At 37.1% G+C, this 22,184-nt stretch overlaps 1 protein-coding gene across 2 annotated transcripts in view; it reads left to right on the top strand.

Annotated features, from left to right (window-relative positions):
• PRPF18 (pre-mRNA processing factor 18) overlaps positions 1-22,184 on the top strand; it is a 46,155-nt gene that overhangs the window by 19,094 nt on the left and 4,877 nt on the right. For both annotated transcript variants that reach the window (XM_046679642.1, XM_046679641.1), the window contains 7 exons: positions 469-573; positions 2,437-2,550; positions 7,213-7,359; positions 8,992-9,060; positions 10,432-10,572; positions 10,702-10,773; positions 13,052-13,207. In XM_046679642.1, coding sequence (XP_046535598.1) covers positions 469-573; positions 2,437-2,550; positions 7,213-7,359; positions 8,992-9,060; positions 10,432-10,572; positions 10,702-10,773; positions 13,052-13,207 — 804 coding nt within the window. The remainder of the gene's footprint in view (positions 1-468; positions 574-2,436; positions 2,551-7,212; positions 7,360-8,991; positions 9,061-10,431; positions 10,573-10,701; positions 10,774-13,051; positions 13,208-22,184) is intronic.

The raw sequence follows: 22,184 nt of genomic DNA, 5'->3' as shown, positions 1-22,184 counted from the left end.
AAAAAGCTAGAGCGTGAGGCTTCACCGGTTTCTGTTAGAAAGTCATTCTTTTCTGTGGTCTTCATTGAAACCCAGAGCAAGGATCAAATAACCCTGTAAGATGCTTTGTCTCAAAGAAGAGAAACTATTTGATTGTTTTTAAACAAAAAGTAAAATTCTTTAGAGACTAGGGAGAAAATGAGTTTAAATAGTTTTAGAAGCTGTTCTACTTGAGTCACTCTTGTGTAGGAGAATGCTGTCTCCTCTGTGCATGCTTCCTACTTGGGGTGTCCCTGAAATGGCTGAGTTCCGTAAGCTCTGAAAAGCATGTACGTTTATTATTAACTCTTTCCTCAGAGGAACGTTTAGAAAACCTTCAATATTTAAAACGAGGTTCATTTCTGTGAGTGGCTAATGTACTAGAGTGATAAATATTAACTATACTATATTTTAAAAACTGAATTTCATTTCTTTTCGTTGTTAATACAGATACAGCCCAAAGAGGAGGACCAGAAACCATTAACTTCATCGAATCCAGTATTAGAACTTGAATTGGCAGAGGAAAAATTGCCCATGACTCTTTCTAGGCAAGAGGTAAGTTTACATAAGAGCATTTCATGAAAAAGAAAAATCTTCACAGCATTTGCATGCATCTCCAATTCTTTCTAATAAGTTATATGTCATTATTTCCCATGAGATGACTTACTGAACTAAAAGTACTGTGCAGCTAGCCGGCTTTCTTCATGAGGTTCTAAATTAATCTCTGATGCTGTTATCTTAAACTTTTTAAAGAATATATCCTCCTGAACTTTAAAAACTAAACACATTGTTCTAAATAAGTATAAATACATGTATTCTGAATAATTAAATTGTCTAAATTGTCTTAAATAATATATTATTTTGTAACTTAATTTGTCTTATTTAATACATCTTTCTAGATCATAATATAGAGATCTGTATAGTTTTTTAAGAGTGTATAATTTCCCACAATATTTTTAAAACCAGTTCTTTTTCAACTGTCATGTAGATTATGTCAGCATTTCCCTATTATAATTCGTTCTAAGAATGAGCATCCTTATACAGACATTATTGCATGCATAATAATGTATGATTAATTCCTTTGGAAAATTTTCTAGAAGCATGATTTCTGGGGTCTATGTACTGAAGGCTAAAGACTGTACATTTCTAAGACTTTTAATACCCATTACCAGAGGGCTCTATACCAATTATACCAATTTATACTCTCACCTAAACTGTTTGCCCATACCCTGGTCAATAGCCACTCTTATTACCCTCAAAAAAAACCCGCAATAACTTAAGATATTCATGTGATATAAAGAATTCAAACTATACAGAAGAGTTCAAAACAAAAATGAACTTTGAACAAAAGGAAACTTTCAGAGAAGAGTGGCTGACTGTAGAAGCTGTCTTGAAAATTAGATGAAGGAATTTTGAATACTTGGCCAGATGAGAAGAATATTAAAGACTTTTTAAAAAATCCATTGACAACAGCTCTAATTTTGGAGAAGAATTGAGTATCTTCAATGCTTTCCTAAAGTTACAACTAAGATAAATGGATAGAAGTTTGAGGGAGGGTAGATTTTAGTTTATTTTGAGAAGCAAAACATACCTGTCCAAAAATGGGATGGGCTGTTTGATGAAGAGAATGATGTCTATTGTTTGTCAGACAGGGTCCTGACTAAGAGGTTTTTGAGGTCGTTGCTCGTTGGCTGGAGCTAACACTAGACGACCGGTTAAGTTTCGTTTTAATACCAAGCTTCCGTTAACCCTGTGGGAGCCCTGCCAGTGGTTTCTAAGTGTGATGCTATTTGTGTTCCCAGATAAAGTTGTTGGTATTTTTTTTTTAATTTGGATCAACCCTATTTTCTTAATTACAATTTCTGTTTTTCCTTTTTATGAAATATAATGTGTATACAAAGAATGAAACATATATATACAAAAGAATGGATAATTACACAACAAACACCCATATAACCATCAGCCAAGTCAAGAAAGAGTATTATCAGCCCCTCAAAAGCCCTGCATGTGCCCCACCCTGACTGCAGCTCACTTTCTCCTCTGAGGGACACGGTTTTGGTTTTATTGTAGTATTGTGATGCCGACTCTTGGCCGTGGTCATTGTTATTATCAGCTGACTCCAGACTTTATTTTCCTTCTTTGTATAATATTATCACTTCCTCCCATCTTAATGTTTTTCTTATGTATTCTACCACACAGATTGGTCCTTTCCTGAAACAGTCAGCCAAAGGACCTAAACCGTTAGAGTTATTTAAGGTTTGACAATAGCTCGGTATATCTGTTCAGGGAAATTAAAAAACAAACACAACTGACTTTCTGCATTGACATTTCAAAATAAATGTTTGGTCACCTAAAATAGGAATTACTAATAACATAAGGAATTACTATTGTCTTTTGATTTTTTTTTTTTTTTAACAGGTTATCAGAAGATTGAGAGAAAGAGGAGAACCAATCAGACTATTTGGAGAAACTGATTATGATGCTTTTCAACGTTTAAGAAAAATAGAGATCCTCACACCAGAAGTTAACAAGGTAAGAAGTCAGAACAAAGCTGGAAGATATCGTTGTACCACATCAACTAGGATGGTATGGAGTTCGACTAATTGCCTTATTATAGCAAAAATGGAAAATATGGTTGCCAGATTACTGCTGCTGAATGTAAGTTTTCTTTAATTTTAAAAAAGCACAGTTTAGTGCATTTTGACAAACACATACAAGCATGTAACCACTACCTTTATGAAGATATGGAACATTTCCATCACCCAAGAGAGTTCCCCAGTACCCTTCTTAGCTGACCCCCATATTCCTCCCTCACTCCTGGGCAAGACCTTTGTAAATTGTAGCACCGTAGCTTAATTTTGCTTGTTTTGGTATTTCATATAGATGGAGCCATAGAGTGTGTCTGGCTTCTTTTGCTCAGCTTGTGTTTTAGATTAGTCTGTGTTATTGTGGATATCAGTAGTTTGTTCCTTTTCATGGGTGATGGTATTCAGTTGTATGAATATACCACAATTTATTTCCAGCTTTGAACTGTGATGAATAAACTGATGTGAATATTCTTATACAAATATTTTTTGGACCTGTGTTATTTTTCTTTGGTAAATACATCTCTTGGGTCAATACCTAGAAGTGGAGTTGTGGAATTGCAGAATAGTAAGAGTAAAGTATGTTTAACTTTTTCAGAAATGCCAAATGGTCAAAGATGTTAGCTCAGGGCCAGTCTTCCTCACCGGGGGAAAAAAAAAGCACCAAATATTTCCAGATGTTATCAGCATTTGTTATTGTTAGTCTTAAATTTTAACCATTCTCTTGTACGTGTAGTAGTGTCTCATTGTGGTTCTAGTTACAATTCCCTAATAACTAAAGATTATGAGCATCTTTTTATAGACTTATTGGCCATATCTTTCTCTCTGCAGTGTGTGTTAAAGTCTTTTGTTCATCTTTTAATTGAGTTGTCCTTTTATTTTTGTGTTATAGGAGTTCTTTATATATTCTAGATATAAGTCCTTTGTCAGATATACAGATATTTGTTTTGTGGCTATTTTCTCCTAGTCTGTGGCTTACTTTTTCTCTTCTTGGTGTCTTCTGATGGGCAGAAGTTTTAAATTTGATGATGTACGCTTTATCAGTTTTTTCTTATATGGCTATTGTTTTTTAGTGTTTTGCGTAAGAAATCTTTGCCTAACCCAATGTCTTGAAGAGATACTCTTCTGTATTTTCTTCTAAAAGCTTAGTCATTTTAGCTTTTACATTTAGGGCTCTGATCTTGTTTTATGGCTCAGGGAATGGTCTGTTGGTGACTATTCCGTGGGCTCCTGAATAGAGTATGTTTTATGCTTTGGACAGATGTCAGTTACAGTAGTGTTGTTCAGATCTTCTGTGGCCTTCTTAACTTACCTGCTTGCTCTATCAATTACTGAGAGACAGGTGTGGTCATCTATGGCTGTGTAACAGACCACTCCAAGACTTAGTAGCTTAACATAATTTATTATTATAAAATCTTTTTCAGTTATCTGTGACTGTAACAAACCACTCTGAAACCTGGTAACTTAAGGTAATTTATTATTATCTTTCACAGTTCTGTGAGTTGATTGGACTAAGCTAGGCAGTTTTTTGTTGTTTTTTTTTTTTAAAGTATGCTTTTTGGTGAGGAAGATTGGCCCTGAGCTAACATCTGTTGCCACTGCTCCTCTTTTTTTTTTTTTTCTCCCCAAAGCCTCAGGACATAGTTGTATATCCTAGTTGTAGGTCATTCTACTTCTATTTGAGACGCTACCACATAATGGCTTGATGAGAAGTGTGTAGGTCTGCGCCCAGGATCCAAACCAGTGAACCCCAGGCCACTGAAACAGAACCTGTGAACTTAACCCCTCGGCCATGGGGCTGGCCCCCAAGCCAGGAAGTTTTTGCTTGTGGTCTTGCATGTGTTACAGTGGGGTTAGGGCTGTGGCTGAGGTCATGTGAAAGTTCCCCTGGACTGGCCTTCGAACTTAGCATAATACCTTAAAGGTTCACCTGTGTTGTAGCAGGTGTCAGAATTTCCTTCCTTTTTAAGGCTGAATAATATTCCGTTGTATGTATGGACCCCATTTTGTTTATTCATTCATCCTTGATGGACATTTGGGTTGTTTCTACCCTTTGCACATTGTGAATAATGCTGCCATGAACATGAGTGTACGAATATCTCTTTGAGCTTCTGCTTTCACTTCTTTTGACTATGGTGAAGTGGAATTGCTAGATTATAGGATGATTCTTTAACTTTTTTTTTCCAAAGCATAAATGAATTTTTAAAAATTGTCTTTATTTTTATTATTAATGTTCTCAGCAATTTGTTTTTCTTTATTTTTGGTCCTTTCTAACACTTTCTTAACCTAAATTCTTGGAACAAGTGAGTGGATTTTGTAATGCTTCATTTCACCAACATTTATTTCTCTTCTATATCCTGAGTCACTTTCCTTATCAAAAGATAGTATAAAATACTAATGTGAACTATTATTAAATTTTTATTATCTGATTTAATTTTTCTACTCATGTTTCATTACTTGAAAAATCTTCTGGCTTTTAATATTAATTTATTACAACCTGCTGTATTCTAATCTTGTTCAAGCCTGTCCCAAATACTAGAGTTTCTTATTTGTACATTTTTTAAATTGAGGTATAGTTGACATATAACATTAATTTCAGGTGTGCAACATAATGATTCGATATTTGTATATATTGCGAAATGATCACCACAATAAGTCTAGTTAACATCTGTCACCATACATAGTTGTAAATTACTTTTTCTTGTGATGTGAACTTTTAAGATTTATTCTCTTAGCAACTTTCAAAAACGCAATACAGTATTATTAACTATTGCCGTCATGTTGTACATTACATCCTCAGGACTTATTTATATTATAACTGAACATTCTGTTTTAAATTGATAGCAACTTAAGTTTGAATGCATTCTAAAGCTGTACGCTTTTACTCTCTCCTGTCCATGTTTTATATTTTCGATGATACAGTTTACATATTTTTATCTTGTGTATCCCTTAACTAATTAGTATAGTCATAGTTATTTTTACTACTTTTGTCTTAACCTTTGTACTAGTTTTATAAGTAGTTAATCCACTACCTTTACTATATTTTTACTTTCACCAGTGAGATTTATGCTTTCGTATGTTTCCATGTTACTAATTAGTGACCTTTCTTTCCTTAAAGTGCCTTTGACATTTCTTGTAAGGCCATTTTAGTGGTGATGAACTCCTTTACCTTTTGCTTGTCGGGAAAACTCTTACTCTCTTTCAATTCTGAATGATAACCTTGCCAGGTAGTGTTCTTGGTTCGAAGGTTTTTCTTTCAGCACTTTGGGTGAGCATGCCACCGTCTTGTGGCCTGCCAAGTTTCTGTTGGCAGATCTGCTGCTTGTCTTGTGGGGATTCCCTTGTACATAACAAGTTGTTTTTCTCTTGGTCCTTTTAAGATTCTCTCCTTGTCTTTAACTTTTGACGTTTTAATTATAATGTGTCTGGGTGTGGATATGTTTAACTTTTTGAGGTATTGGCATACTGTTTTCCACAGCAGCTGCACTGTTTCACGTTTCCAGCAATGCACAAGGGTTCCATTTCTCCATATCCTAGCCAATGCTTGTTATTTTCAGGGTTTTTTTTTTTGATAGCCATCCTAATGGGTGTGAAGTGGTATCTCATTGTAGTTTTGATTTGCATTCCCCTGATGACTGGTGAGGTTGAGCATCTTTTCATTTGCTTATTGGTCATTTGTATGTCTTCTATTAAAGACCGTTGCCCATTTTTAATTAGCTTGTTTTTTGTTGTTGTTAAGTTGTAGGAGTTCTTTATGTATTCTGGATATCAATCCTTATCAGATATATAATTTGCAAATATTTTCTCCTCTTCTGTGGGTTACCTTTTCACTCTGTTGATAGTGTCTGTCATGCACAAAAGTTTTTAATTTTGATGAAGTACAACTTAGCTATTGTTTCTTTTGTTGCCTCTGCTTTTGGTGTCATATCCAAGAAGTCATTGCCAAATCCAATGACATGAAGCTTTTACCCTATGTTTTCTTCTAAGAGTTTTATAGTTTTAACCCTTACATTTAGGTCTTTGATCCATTTTGAGTTAATTTTTGTATATGGTATAAGGTAAGTGTCTAGCTTTAAGGCTTCCGTTTTTATCAAATGGTCACAGACTGGATATGAATAGAATGTAGAATTTGCTGGTTTGTTATAAACATAGTTAAAGCCTAGGATATAGATGAGACACTAGTTTGATACTGTTGACATTTCTGAATGTTTCGGGAGTTCAGAATAATTGCAGTGAGGTCAGATATTTAAGTGCACTGGGGAGATGGGTTAGGGACTCTCATGGAGACCTGCTCACTTTCACTAGGCTTCAGTAGAAAATTACAGCATTTATGAATATTCTTATTTGGATTTGTCACTCATATACGTTTTATTTTTCTGACCATCAGACTAGCTATTGTACATACATTCTTTTAAATTTAAATATATTCATAAGAATTAACCTTGAGCAGTGATGAAAGCTGTATAAGTTGAAATCTTATTTGACTTTAGTTTTATTAAGCTCTTAAACTCCTTGTAGAGAGAAAGGATGAATAGTGCCTATCATTAGTGAATCAAAAGTGAAGCATCAGTGAAATTGCATATTAGGTGTAATTTTTCACCTCTCTCAGGGGTTGAGAAATGATCTGAAGGCAGCTTTGGATAAGATCGATCAGCAATACCTCAATGAACTTGTGGGTGGTCAAGAACCTGGAGAAGAAGACACACAGAACGATTTGAAAGTTCATGAAGAAAACACCACAATTGAAGAGTTAGAGGTAATCTGTACACCCACTTCCCTCATCCCCCATCACACCTTTGGTTCCCTAACCGGATGGTTGAGTCATTCGATTGTTCAGGTCAGAACACGCTGTTGTCTTTGGTCATTACAAAGGCCCTTCTTTTATTCCATGCTTGTATTTATTTACTCCCTTTTTTCTCACTCTCCACTCACATCTCCCTACTTCTTGCCTTCAAAAGTAATCATTCTTACATGTTTTATATACATCCTTTTATTTGTTGGTGGTCTTGTAAAACCAGTAGTGCTTTGTATGCATGTGTTTTTTGGGTTTTTTGAGGAAGATTAGCCCTGAGCTAACATCTGCCACCAGTCCTCTCTTTTTGCTGAGGAAGATTGGCCCTGAGCTAACATCTGTGCCCATCCTCCTCTACTTTATATGTGGGACACTTACCACAGCATGGCTTGCCAAGCAGTGCCATGTCCCCACCCGGGATCCAAACCAGTGAACCCCTGGCTGCTGAAACGGAACGTGCGCACTTAACCGCTGTGCCACCAGGCCAGCCCCTGCACGTGTTTTTGATTTACATAAATGATATTGTACTTTGAAATTCTTCATTCCCTTTTTTACTTTTCTGTTTTCCACTTAGAATTATGTTTTTAACATCCATCCCTCATGCCTTATGTATACCTAAATCTTTGATGGTAACTGCTACATAATATATCATACACTGTGGCATTCACTGCCTTTTACTTTTTGTTCCCCCGTAATGATGGACAGCTAGATTGCTCCCAGCTCCCTAATACCACAGGCAGGTTTGTGATCAGCAGTCTTGTACCTAACTCAGTATGGACTGAGAAGCAGGATTGCTGGATTTATATATAACTTGTCTAAGTACTTCGAAGTTGATCTCTAGAGTGGCTGTACCAGTCTACACCGCCACCAGCAGTGTGTGAATTTCTTGTATCCCTGTCAACACTTACAATAATCTTGCTTTCTAATTTTTGTCAGTGTGTTGAATGTGGAGTGATATGTGTAATCTTAATTAAGAAGCAGTGTTGTATCATCTAAATGTCTACTTTGAACCAAAAATATGGCTTAGTTTAAAGCTCTTAATGCTTAATAAAACATAAAACGTTATTTTTCTGTTTCCTTTCATTCCTGGCTCTTGCACATGTTGCACTCTCTCTCAGAGAGATCATAGTTGAAGAGGCTGCTGTTTTAATTGCATTAGCCCTCACCCCAGTGCCTATCTATGGACCCTAAATTTTATTGGAATAATTGGTGAACAACTAGTTCTGGGCTTTTTTTTTTTTTTTAACAGCTTTATTAAGATATTTACATACTATACAATTACCCATTTAAAGTTTGCAATTCAGTCACTGTATTCACAGGCTGGTGCTGCCATCATCACAGTTATTTTAGAACATTTTTGTTCCCCTAGAAAGAAATCTCATCTCCATTAGCAGTCACTTCCCTTTCCCCCCTCTGTTGTCTTTCGGTTCGTAAAAGATAGCATGCTCTAGGTTTTTTTTTTTAACTTATCTAGAAATTCTATCAGGTTTTTAAATAGAAATAGAACAACATATGTAATGAAGACCCATGTTTAGACTGGTGTACATATTCGGTTGTCGCTCTTTACTAACGAGCAGAGGCATTATATTTCTTCAGGCACTGGGAGAATCTTTAGGAAAAGGTGATGATCATAAGGACATGGACATCATTACCAAATTCCTCAAGGTATGTACTTTTAGGCTAAGAAGGGCTAACTTTAAGAAAGGAGGACATTTTGGTTGGCTAAGAACTGTTCTTATATTTTTGGATTGTCAATGGTTAAAGACTGGAAAGGGAAATCTTCAGTAAACTTTCTTGCCTGTACACTGTTTATGATATTGCTATGCACTTGGATAGAGAGGTTAATCAAAGAAAATGTATACATTTACTCTCCTTGTGGCACTTTTCTTTGAAGCTGACTTATTAATGTAAACACACAGATGAGAATCTCAGCAGTGGAATGAACAAGAAGTTTGAGGAGTTCTTAATTTTTTCTAAACACTCTAGGAACGAGTGCAATGAGGGCAGGGTTCCAGAAGCTTTTAGGAGTGGTTGTTGACAGTAAGGAAAAGAAGGAGATAGAAGGACACTGGCAGTGAAAAAAGCAAGCATATCAGTAACTTTTCAGAGATTTCATTTTCTCTGTTCTGCAGGTAGCTGCCTGTTCTTGCTATGGTTAGCTCATTCCATCTTTCTTCTCAGCTTTTCTCTCTTTAGTGGTCTGGGTAAACTATGTGGAAATCCCAGATTTATTTTAGCATTTATTCACAAACTATTTTTGTTCAGGCCAAGAGATTTTTGCAAGAAATGCTTTCACTTGTATTTACAGTTTAAATACAACATATTAGTCATCAAGATTCTGAACATATCGAGGATATGGCATGGAACTAGCTGGGCATGGGAACTCACGTGAACTAGAATTTCCTCTGTGCAAGGTACTGCCCCAGGGGAGTACATCCTGCTCAGCCTTCGCTGTTTGCCTGCCTCTATAAAGGGTGCACTTTGTGCAGTTGGACCCAAGGAGCACTAATGGAGTTTTCCAGGGTGGGGGTTGGTCATAATTTTTTATTTCTGTTCTTTTTTTCCTTCCTTCTCCTTTAGTCAGACGCTTTAGTGGGAATTTTCAATAGAATTGTGGTCTCTTACTGCAAAAGTAGAAATTCTAATTACTACAACAACATACTTGGAAGATTGATTAAATATCACAACACATATGGTATTATGGCTGATAAATCTAGGTGGGTTGAATTTTATGTAATAGAAATGCAAGTAAAGGTTTATTTCTATCAAATAGTTACCCATGAAATTTGATAGATCTTTTTGGGGAAAATGGATTATCTTGAGCTAGGAATCGGGAAGTTTGTGACTTGCCAAAGGTGCTTCAAAACATACATGACAAAATAAGCAGAAATAGTCGTTAAATATTATTTGATATTTTTATTAGTCAAGAGCTTTAGTGTAAGGATGATAGTATACTGTTGTTTGTGTTAGAAAACTTTTAAGCGTATTGAACCACTGGGTGGCGTTGTAGTCTAAATTTATCCATTCTTTCAACAGTTTCTTCTTGGTGTTTGGGCTAAAGAGTTGAATGCCAGAGAAGATTATGTGAAGCGCAGTGTGCAGGGTAAACTGAACAGCGCTACTCAGAAACAGACAGAGTCCTATCTCAGACCCCTTTTCAGGAAGCTACGGAAAAGGGTAAGAGATTCCTCGAAAAATGCTTTTATTAACTGACTTTTAAAAAATAGAATAAAGTTAGAATAAATGCAGCCAGTAATTACACAGAGTAACTTCAAAAATTAGTTATGCTTGTGTTTTCTTTTCCAGAATCTTCCTGCTGATATTAAAGAATCAATAACAGATATTATTAAATTCATGTTGCAGAGAGAATATGTGAAGGTACATGTATATAATGTTCACTTAATGTGGCAGTATTTTACATAGGAGATTTAAGAATAAATGTGAAATGAACTAGTAGTAAAAAAAGCTTTTATTTTCTAATGTTTTGTCAGCTTTATCGTTAGGCATTGAACAATGAACTTTCAGAGCTTACTGTATTTTTCAGTCATTTCTAAGATAGAGCTAAATGTTCTTAAGAGCATGAACTTGAACTAGGCAATGTTCGTTTCATGAATGGGATTGAATTTCAAAGTTTGTGGATTGTTGATTATGGCTTGGAACAAATTTTCCCATAGAAACAAAGTTATGTAGATTAGTTTCCCAGGCCAGCTGTAAAAGCCTACTTAATCCATAGTATAGCTGAACTATTGTACTAATGATACAATGGAATTTAACCACCCTTTATACTTGTTTCTGTGAGGAAATGTTCCAAGTAAGGCTGCCAGAATTCCTCTCTCCCATTTCAGTACTGCAGCAACGGCAGACCCCTTGTAAGGGAAGGCTTTTCCCCTTGCTCCGGGGTCTTTACTCCAGAATGGGCTTTGAGAGGAGCTGGCAGAGGGGAAGAGCTCTGGTGTCCAGGTGCTCCGGAGGTAGAGTTTAGGAAGGGGAGAATGGAGGGCTGGCAGTTGGCAGAGGGGAGTAAGAAAAGGGCCTGCTGCCCCAGTCGTGGAGATTGGAAATGTGACGCCGCTTGGCGGGCCATAAGCAGTTTGAGGAGGGGGGCTTCCAGCAGCTGTGCCTCCCGAGAGAGCAGGAGTAGAGAATTTCAGTGCAGGAGTTCCCTGACGTTCCAGAGCAGTAGACGGGGCCCTGACCGAACAGTAGGAATGACCTTACTTATTCCTGTGCTCTCACACATGTCTGTGTTCATAAGAAGGGACTGTGGCATTCCTGCACCCAGGAGTGGTCTACTGGATTAGAGGCTCAAGAAGTGATCTTACTCCTCCATATGAGAGCAAGTTAGTTTTCTCAAAAAGTTTTTGTTTCATGGCTATAAATTTCATTCCTGGATAGTTTCTGTTAGTTGCATGGTTCTTCTCACTAAGGACAGTTGCACTGGAATGGATGGATAAGGTCACCATCACTACAAAAAGCAGTCAGATCACTTGCCCACTAGAGTGCATGCCTTTCTTCTTGCTACTTTTCTCATTCTCATATATGAGAATCAGGTGAAAGCTTATTTTGTCTAAACTACAGAAAGAACCGAGAAACTTTAATAACCTATTTGGGAAGTATTTTTGGAAATTTGGGGAAACTAAATAATGGAATTTTTATCAGTTAATATCCAATGTTAAAATTTAAATACATGAGAATCAGCAGTAAAAATGTATATGTGCCCCTTTTAAATTAAGCTTTATAAAATTGAGTAGAGCACATTCAAATTTATCGTCAGGGTAGTAAATAATCTTCAAGTTAGCCTATTTGTAGTATCTCATTTTTTTTTTAAATCAACTCTGTATAGCAATCACATTGGTGTTTGATTTTTAAAAAAAAATCACTTTTTGAGGCCTGGCTATATAAGCTGCTCTGCTACCCTCAGCGTCTTTTAGAATTTACTTCTGTTTCGTTTTTCTTCTTTTTCTTCCTCACAGGTAGCTAGGCTTGGTTTAGAAAGAGAGCCATTTGTCTTCATTGGTTTCTGTCTTCAGGTTTTGTAGCTTTTAAGGTTCTTGGCAGGTGGGAGGTTTGAGGGGGGCAAAGTGAACCGACCTCATCCTCCAGCTATTTGACTTGAGGGCCGATATTTAGTCTCTGTTTACACATCTGCTGTGGACCCTGTGTGATGGTCCCAGCACACGGCCCCCGCTGCTTTCGGAGGTCAGCACTGCTGCACAGCCAGGGGATCTAGTTTCGGGTTGGATTTTGAAAAACTAGTTAGCCTCTATCTTCTCTCTGACCACCTATGGAGAAGACTAGGTCTAAAGGAGACCCAAACTAGGGTTTCTGTCAGTGCATCACGTTACCTGCCTGGTAATTCCTGATCCGAATGTGTGACTTTGCAGTGCACAAAGGCTGCAAAGGAATGTTTGTCTTTTTACTCACAAGGTTAGCTTGGGTTTCTGTTTTTCCAGGGACATTTGTGGTCCTGGGCAGGGCAGGCAGTCACCTCATATTTTAATTTCTTTTGTTTGAATAAGGGGAATGGTAATATTTTCAACATGCTCAAGAGAAGGATGAAAGTTACATTGTAAAGAGCTGTGAAATACTTGAAGTAAAAGTTTGGACCAACACAGTATTTTCACTTTTTTGATCTCTTCTTAAATTTTCTTTTTAGGCTAATGATGCTTATCTTCAGATGGCCATTGGAAATGCCCCTTGGCCCATTGGCGTCACTATGGTTGGTATCCATGCCAGAACTGGTCGGGAAAAGATTTTTTCCAAGCATGTTGCACATGTCTTAAATGATGAAACACAGCGGAAATATATTCAGGTAAGCAGTTTGGAGGGAAAGAAATTGCTCTGGAGGTTAGCATTCTCTAATTCCTAAACTGTAGGTTTTGGGAGCAGGTGAAGAATCACAGCAAATGGGGCCCAGCACGCAAGGCTGCCCGTCACTCTCTGTAGGTGCTTGTCGTTAGGGCATCTGGACTGAGTCACATAAGCCCTTTGACGTTTCATGTGTGATGCAAGACGGGGTGCAGTGGTGCGGTTTAATTACCTTGGTGTAATTAAAACAACTGCAGTTTGCTTTGGGAGTTTAGTGAAGAATAACTAACAGCGTCTTTTGTAATAAACCTCATTTTGTTGTTTTCAAGGTAGATTTAACATCTACTGGCTAAAAAGGTATGAATAGTAAAAATTGGCTTTAATGAATATACTTTTTAGTAATGTATAGTAATACTTTACTACACAAATAGGCCTAAAACGTTTATAGTTTATGAAAGTTATGCATGCCTCACGTAACTTGTTTGCACTGTTGTTGGGCTCAGCTTTTCTTCTTAGTGGAACAAAAACGTCAACTGTAATCTGGCTTTTGCCAAATTGTCAGAAATCCCAGGTTGTGTCTGTATAACGACTTTTGCTGAATGTTAATTCTAAAGCTTGAAGATGATACTCTGAAGTTTACTTAAAATGTAAAATTCACTCAAAATGCATAAAGTGCTTTCAGATTTTGTGCCAGAGAACAGTCATCACCATATTCATGAATTATCTTTTTATTTGTGTTTCAGTTCCAAGTGCTGAATGTTAATTTGTGTGTCACGCTTTGTGCCTTATTCATATGTATTAGATTTTAAAATATGATTTCAACCTGACTTCCTAATATAAATTGTAGAATTTATGGAGTTCAAATATACTTGTGGAAATTTCAAAGACATTTCCATTTTTTAATAACCACCAGTGACCATATTGAAGGCAAAAAGCTTTTAGTTGGAAAAAAAAGTTGTTTGCCTTTAACAATAGAGAACAATTTCCAATGATTAAATTTGCTAATTGTGTTCAACTGTCCTGTGGCTAAAGCTATAGTGTTTATAAAAGTTCATATAATTAGATAAATTGTCTTAAAGACAGCATTTCTTTTTTAAACAATGGCATGATTTCCACCTCCCCATAAAACTGATTTTCTTTTTAAAAATATACCTAGCATTTATTTTTAAAGGTTTCTGGTTTATTTTGGAAGCTATATAATGACCTTTCCTCCCTCCATTGTTTTTCCTTTTTAACTGTTCCCTTCCCATTTAAAAAATTCTCCTTTTTTCCCCAAGGTGATTAGGAAAAATTGGTGAACATGCTATCTTTGAACCTTAGGAAAGTGTTTGGCCTAAACCCAGTAATATTCTCGTGGACAGATATAAACGTCATAATACAATCGGGTGGACTCAGCTTGATGAGTGAGGGAAGCCATGGAGTACTGAATAATGGATCCGTGTCTATTTGGGTGGATGGTAGTGATATGTTGCGGGGTGCTTAGTGACCTCAGTACTGTTCTACTCAACATTTTAATGACTGATTTAGATAACTGTTGAGAGGTATTATTTATCAGATTTACAGACAGCAAGAAACAAGGGATAGGGTGTGTGTTAAGGTGGAAAAGAAATTGCCGTTCCAGAAGTTCTTGACAGACTGAAGAAAGGGGCAGATTCTAAAAATATGATCTTTAGCAAGGATGATCATAAAGAAATTTGGATCTAGTAATCGTTTCTTGAGCATACAGTCTGAGCAATCTGAGCAATGAGAGCTTATGCTGCATCATTAGACGTAATTTAGTGTAAGTTCCACCAGGCAAGAACATAGTTTACTTTTGTATCCACAGAGGCTAGAACAGTACCTGACTCATGGTGAGCACTCAATAAGTATTTACTGTTTGAATGAACACTCTATAGGACAAGAGAGATGATAGTTTTGATCTTTTTCTGGTCCTTGAGAAAGGAGACTCTTGGTAAGGATCTGGGCACGAGAGCTATAGAAAATGGAAGAGCGTTCTGGTGGAAGAGGGATTGTCTTCTCCCGTACAGTTAAGGACCAGTTAAGGTAGAGGAAGGAAGATACATTTCTAATCATTCTTTAAACTTTTTATTTTGAAATAATTATAGACTCACACGAGGTTGCAAAAATAGTACAAAGAAGCTTTTGAACAGGCAGAGTTGCCCCAAGATAGGAGTAGGGCTGCTTTAGAAGATGCGGGTGAGATCCCTGCCACGTGCTATTGCAAGCATCCAGGTAACTACTGCCCTTTCTGGTCCTTCAATTGCTCTTGTTCTCTGCCATTTTCCCTAGAGGCCATTACTTAAACTACGGTCGCAAACTCCCATGCCCACGGCAGGTAACAAGTGGGCTCAGTGTGAAGAAGCACCGGATCTGCTCTCTGTCATTTGTTTTCCTACTTTTCATATAGGTATGGATAGAAGCACTATTTTTTTCCTCTCAGCTCTGCTGTAAGAGATGTGGACAGTGCAAGCACAGTGTGAAGTGTCAAGCAGTGCTTCACCGCACGGTTATTGGAGTCACTTTAGCTCGTTGTTACCTTGTAGGAATATGGTTCCAGCATTGCTCAATCTTCTGCTTTGTTTTCTTTTAGTGAGATGCCAAAAATCTTAATTTTTTTGAAAAAAGTGGATGCTTCTATTTTTAAAATATTAGCACCAAATTAAAAAAAATTGCATTGTGTAAGGCCAAACAAAATGCCAGTTTTTGATCTGTATCTTAAAATAAACCCATAGGGCAGCTCAAGGCAAAAGAATGCCGCCCCTCTCTCCCCTTAGGAGTTTTATGAAATTTTTGATTATACTTCACCGAGTAATTTACTAAGCTGTCTTTTGACTTTCCCTACTGTTACTTTGGTATTTAGGTGACGTTGACTTGAATTATCCTTAAAAAGGGATAATTTAAATATACTGTTTGAAGTTTAAATGAGGTCTTGACACACTTTTTTTTAAAGGATCAGGTAGTAAATATTTTAGATTTTGCCCTTCATAGGTCTCTGTCGCAATTACTGAACCTGCAGTTCTAGTGTGAAAGCATCCAGTGGCTGTGTTCCAGTAAAACGCCATTTATAAAAGAGGCTGGTGGCCTGTGGGCCATAGCCTGCTGACCCCTGGTGAATGTATAAACCCAAAGCTTGTCTGCATTAAGGTATTTGCTGAGGAGGTAATTGTGAAAGTCATTTAATAGGCTAATTTTTTCATGTTACATTGAGATATAATAAACCTCAAGAAACAGTGTAGCAGGTGAAGTGTACTAATTGTCATTGTACAGCTCAAAGATTCTTGATTGATGTAATGTTTATCAAGACATAAAACAAGATCTCTAGAACATTTCTAGCAGTACCTCAAACGGTTCTTTTATGTCTTTTCCCAGCTTAAATCCTCTTCTTGTCAGAAGTAGCCACTAGTCTGCCTTGTGTTGTTATTGGTTAATTTTGCCTGTTCTTGGATGTCATTTAAATGGAATCTTGCAATGTATGGAAAAATTTTTTTATTTACAATTAATGCTGAGAAATATGTGTTTTATGAAACATAGTAGAAAACAATTTAAGGGGCTACTTTACTGTAACATGATTTCATCTTTGGGTTTTGTGCAAGCCTCTATAGAATTTAAACTGTGAAAGTTGTTTGAAGTGTTCTCTTTCTCACAAAAATTAAACACACCACAGGGAGGATTTTCTCACCATGCAGATCAAAGACCAGTTGTATAGCTTATTAGCTAGCCTCAAATCCAGGGTTAGATTTAAATTGGTGGTAGTAACTTCAAGAACTTTGTTCGTTCTGCCAAATACAGATGTCACTTTTGGCCCAGATTTAGATAAAGCTTCTTTACACAGATTATAGGCAGCTCTGTTATTTGGAGACTTAGTAATTCAGTCATTTCAAGACATCTCTTGAAAAAGTTCACATCATGGGCATTCTTCACTTGTCGGTAAAAAAGAAAAGAAAGAAAAGCTGAAAGTGGCATCAGATGATTCTTTGTCTTCCACATCCACTCGCCACCCTTCCTCACCTTGTCTTATGTCCCAGAAACCTGGCTTTTGTGACCAATATTGAAAAGCTCCTGGCTTGCAACTGGGGCAGGCAATGAGAGGGACTGGAAGGCATTTTGTAGGTGGGAGAAGAATAAGTTTAGGGTGTTTATTTCCTTGGCTTCCTCCCTGTAGTCACTGAGGCTTGAGTGCAGCCCTCTACCCAAGGCTGTAGTTTCTCTCAGGTGGCTCTCTCCACACAGCTACCCTCTCTGGCTTTCAGTACCCACTCTCCTCCCATGCCCCTTTACAACACAGGCTGGCTACGGCTTCCCAGTATTGCCAGCTCTGGGGTGCTGTGCTGTCTCTTGTTGGTCCAAGTCCTGCCCACTCCTTTGTAAAGTCCTTGGAACTCCTGTCAGATTATGCAGTCTGACTGCGCCCCTTGTTTCCTGCTGATATCCTCCCTGATACGTATAGATTGATCACTGTGCTGTGTAACAATACAGATTGTTTTGGGGATTAGAAGATTAAGGGATAACATTCATTCCAAATAATTTTTCTTAAGCTTTCACTATTAAAGGAAGGCAAAATGTCCTATAATGTTCTTCTCTGGCAAGTTGTTTTTAGCAACCTTAAGTTTGTAAATTCCCTAGTAAAGGCATCATTACAACATTTTGTCAGTTATTTCAATCCATATTTCAGGTTTTGGCATATTTCATCTGTACTAGCATTTGCCAAATTTATTTGTTCATGAAACGTTTGTAAATTTATAATATATTACCAAAAGTGTTATCGCAGAAACATTCGTTACTGCAGTGAGTGATCTCAACTTGATCCATATATTGGAAACACAACATCATGGTTGATTGGTAAATGGTCCCCATGTACTGTCACACGTTTGTGAGTCCCCTGGCTTCGTGCTACCTCCTGGCATTCTTGCTGTGATAAACCACTTCTTAAAGGCACATTATCCTGTGATGACAAACTGTCTACCCATTTAATACTTCCTGGAATATTAACACAAATTTTTAGGGGGCCAGTCTCGTGGCCGAGTGGTTAAGTTTGTGCGCTCCGCTTCGGCGGCCCAGGGTTTCACCTGTTTGGATCCTGAGCGCAGACATGACACTGCTTATCAAGCCGTGCTGAGGTGGCATCCCACATGCTACAACTAGAAGGACCCACAACTAAAAAATCCTATACAACTATGTACTGGGGGGCTTTGGGGAGAAAAAGGAAAAATAAAATCTTTAAAAAAAAACAAACAAATTTTTAGAGAAAGATACTACTACCATTTATCTTTCACATCCATCACCTTTTAATAGCGCAGAGCACCAGTGTTCAGTAGGTACACGTTTTGAAGAATGCTGATCTGGACTGTGCCATGCTACTTTTTAGCTGTCAGCTTAACTGATAGTAAATAGACATTTTAGTTGGGGTATTAAATCTTATATTTCTCAGCTTAAGAAAGTGAGATCACCTGGCACTGTGAAGGCAAGGGGGTTAAATAAATGAAATCTTCCCCCAAATTGGTCATTTGGCATAAATTTTTACTTAAATTACCTAAGTAGGCAAGTGCTGTTTTCAAAATGGAGTTATTACTTGTAATTTCTTTTGTTACTTTCTGTGAAATGATGAATCTTTAAACTGGAAATATATTCTCCTATAGAAAACAAACGTTCAGATAAATAAAAAATGAGAGCAGCTCTCTATTTCTTACCATAAACTAGTTCTAAAAGCAAATTGAGTTAGTCCCAAGTTATCAGTTCTCTTTAATATTCCATTAAGTCCTGCAGATGCTGAAAACTTTATACATTTAATACTTGCAACGGGACTTTTCATTACAAGCAGTATGGAATTGCCGTTATCTGCCATCATTCCAAGTAGCTTGATCCAGTTCAGTTGTTTAGCAGTCTAGAATGAGTTACTTAGATGAATTCAATTTTAATGATATACGTATGTGAAAAGAATTCCTGTAGACAATTTTTGAAGAATTGGCATTTTTATGCATGACTGTTGATATTATATGAAATTGTGGAAATTAACTTTTAATAGTTAAGTACAAATTTTTTTGAACATCACATTTCAGGTCAAATGAGTTATTCCTTTAGTTTGAAGTTAAGATAAAGTATCTCATGTTAATTCATTCCTTTGTGAGAACTTTGGCAGCTCATTGACAGAATTTTAAATAGCTAGGTATAAAATGTCACTCAACTTATCCCTTATTCTTCAAGAACATTCTTTGGCTGTATGCCACTAAATGAATCTGTGCTTTCATCTTCAAGACTGTCTTATAGTGTAGACTCGTGACAGATACAGAAATAATTGATTGAATAAAATTGTCTTCTTTATACTTCAATAAAAAGATTACTTAAAAACAAAAATGTTTTCCCCAAGTCCTATTAACTAATGATAGTTTATAAAAGAAAAGGCAAATGTAGCTAAAGAGTTGTGATGGTAGTTTGGTTTGGTTTTAAAAAGTTTTTGTTTTCTGCAATAATAAAAAAATTGCTAATTTTTCTAGTGGATGCAGATTGATTGTTTTAATGCTTCATTGATATCTGGATATAAACAACCCTCATTATCCAGGGTTTGTATCTTATATCACATGCTGTGATACATCAAGCTGTATCTGTATTTGATATTTTTACATTTTATCTAAAATATTCTGTAATGCTTTCAATTTGATTTTTTTAAAAAAATTGTAGTAAATGCACATAAAATTTATCATATTAACCATTTTTAAGTGTAGAGTACGTCAATTAGACTTTTAAATGCAGAATATTTTCCTAGAAACATACTGATTTAAAAAAATGAATTTAGTTAAATATTATATGGGGAGGAAGTCATTAAGGAGCCCCTCAGTTTCCACTGTAGACTCTGGAAAGGCTCAGGATGTGGGGCTATTAGGCACTTCTAAAAGGCCAGACCACAGGATGGGGCTGCACACAAGGGAGAAGTGGTCCAGAGGTTCCTTCTACCACCCTGCACAAGTGGGCCCTCCTGCCCTTCTCCCACTCTAGCGGAAAACAGGTTAATTTTCTGAGGGATTTATGCTGCTCAGGAAAAGTGAGATGCCGTAGTGAAAACAGGAGACTTTAGTGAAAGTCTGTGTATTGACAAACGAAACGTCTAGTTCCTGTTCTCCACTGGTTCCTCTGACGCTGGCAGCCAGGCTTTTACTCCTGGTCAGGAAATTGGAGGAAACTTCCCTGAGAAACTGACCCAAGAGAAAAGATCTACAGCTACTAACATTTAGTATTCCTCCAGTGAAAAAACCAGCTTTCTGCCATATTGTCCTAAAATGAAGTTCCCTTGACAAGCCCTGCCATTCAGGGAGTTTCCTTTAACTCTTTAGTGCTTTACTCATAAAAATGAATGTTCACCTCGGATCCTCACACATTTAGAGAAAGTTTCCAACATGAAAGAGAGAGACCAGAACAAAAACAGAAAAAGAGTTCAGAGAAACAGAGTTATAGGGAACAGAAAAAACCTCTTCAATGAAAACCTATAATTAATATCCTTAGATAAGGTTGTAGACATGAAATAAGAACAGTATGCACAAAAAGAGAGGGAATCAAAAGGAGCTCTTAAAACGTTGTAGCAGAAACTTAAACATTAAATAAAAGGGTTAGAAGATAAAATTGAAGAAATCGTGAAAGTAGGAAAAATAAGAGAATGAGGGAGTCAGTCTATAAGGTTTGCAACTACTATTCAAATTCCAGAAAAAGGAGAATGGAGAAATTGGAGGGTAAGAAATAAAGAATAAATGCAGGAACACTTCCCCGAGCTGAAGGACATGAGTTTCTAGAATGAAAAGAAGGGTTCACTGAACACATAGCAAATGAATAGAAAAGATCTCACGTCAAGGTACACTATAATGAAATACTGGAGGGTAAGGATAAAGAGATTTTAAATGCTTCTAGAGACAAGAAACAGATCACTTACAAAGGCTCAGGGGTTAAAATGCCGTCATTCTTCTCATCAGCAGTACCAGAAGCTGGAAGACAGTGGGGCAGTACCTTTGCAATAGCGAGGGAAACAATTTCCAACTTAGATCCTGTTCTCATCCGAACTGTCACTCAGGTGTGAGTATAGGCTAGCAATATTTTCAGACAAGTCAAGTCTCAAAAACGTGACCTCTCAGCTACCTATTCACTGGAATCATCTCATCATCATAGCTACACTTATATAGTGCTTAGTATCTGCTTCACTTCACTTTTTAGAGCAACAATATGAGGTTACATGATTTCTGTTTTACAGGAGGAAACTGAGGCATAGAGAAGTTCCCAAGGTCACACAGCTAGTAAGTGGTGGAATTGGGGTTTGAACCTGGGTAGTCTTACTCCACTATGTTATATTGCCTCTACTTGAAGATGGACTCCACCAAAATAAGGGAAAGAAACGAAAGAGATCCAGGAAACGAGATCAGCACAGGAGGGGATAAAAGGAATTCCCAGGTTGAGGGTGAAGGGATGCTCTAGGATGGTAGCGGTATGACGAGGTCTGGAATTCAGTTGGTCTAGATTGAATAGACAGGCAGAGGGCTCGAGGGAAAAAATGGGACAGATATATCACCTGATGTGTTTGGTCATATTGAGAGTAGTCTCACTGTTGGAGAGTGAATTGGTGATATCCACACAGAAAAGCAAAAAGATGGGGAAAAATATTTATGAGAGGAGATGTCGTCATAATATACGCCATGTGGTTCTGCTTTGAACACTATTTGTGCAGACATTATGAGGTAAATCCTGGATATTGAGTTCGCTAAGAATTCTGATTTGGGGAGGATGGGGGAAGAGAAAGTGTGTTTGAGTGTTTGCGTGCACATGTGGGGCTGATAGGCATGGTGTAAGAGAGTTAAATCCTCAGCTTTCATAGTAGCAAGTCAGTAGATAATATCTGACTGATAAAAATCAAGCACTATCAGTATATATTTAGAAATATGTCAATAAATAACCAGAAAAAACGCTTAGGAGATTTAAGTGGTTGCCTCGGGGGTGCTAGAATTAGG

Source organism: Equus quagga, chromosome 12, assembly GCF_021613505.1.
Source record: "Equus quagga isolate Etosha38 chromosome 12, UCLA_HA_Equagga_1.0, whole genome shotgun sequence".
Classification (NCBI taxonomy): Eukaryota; Metazoa; Chordata; class Mammalia; order Perissodactyla; family Equidae; genus Equus; species Equus quagga.
The sequence above is the reverse complement of the archived record's forward strand: the minus strand, read 5'-3'. Positions and strand labels throughout refer to the sequence as shown.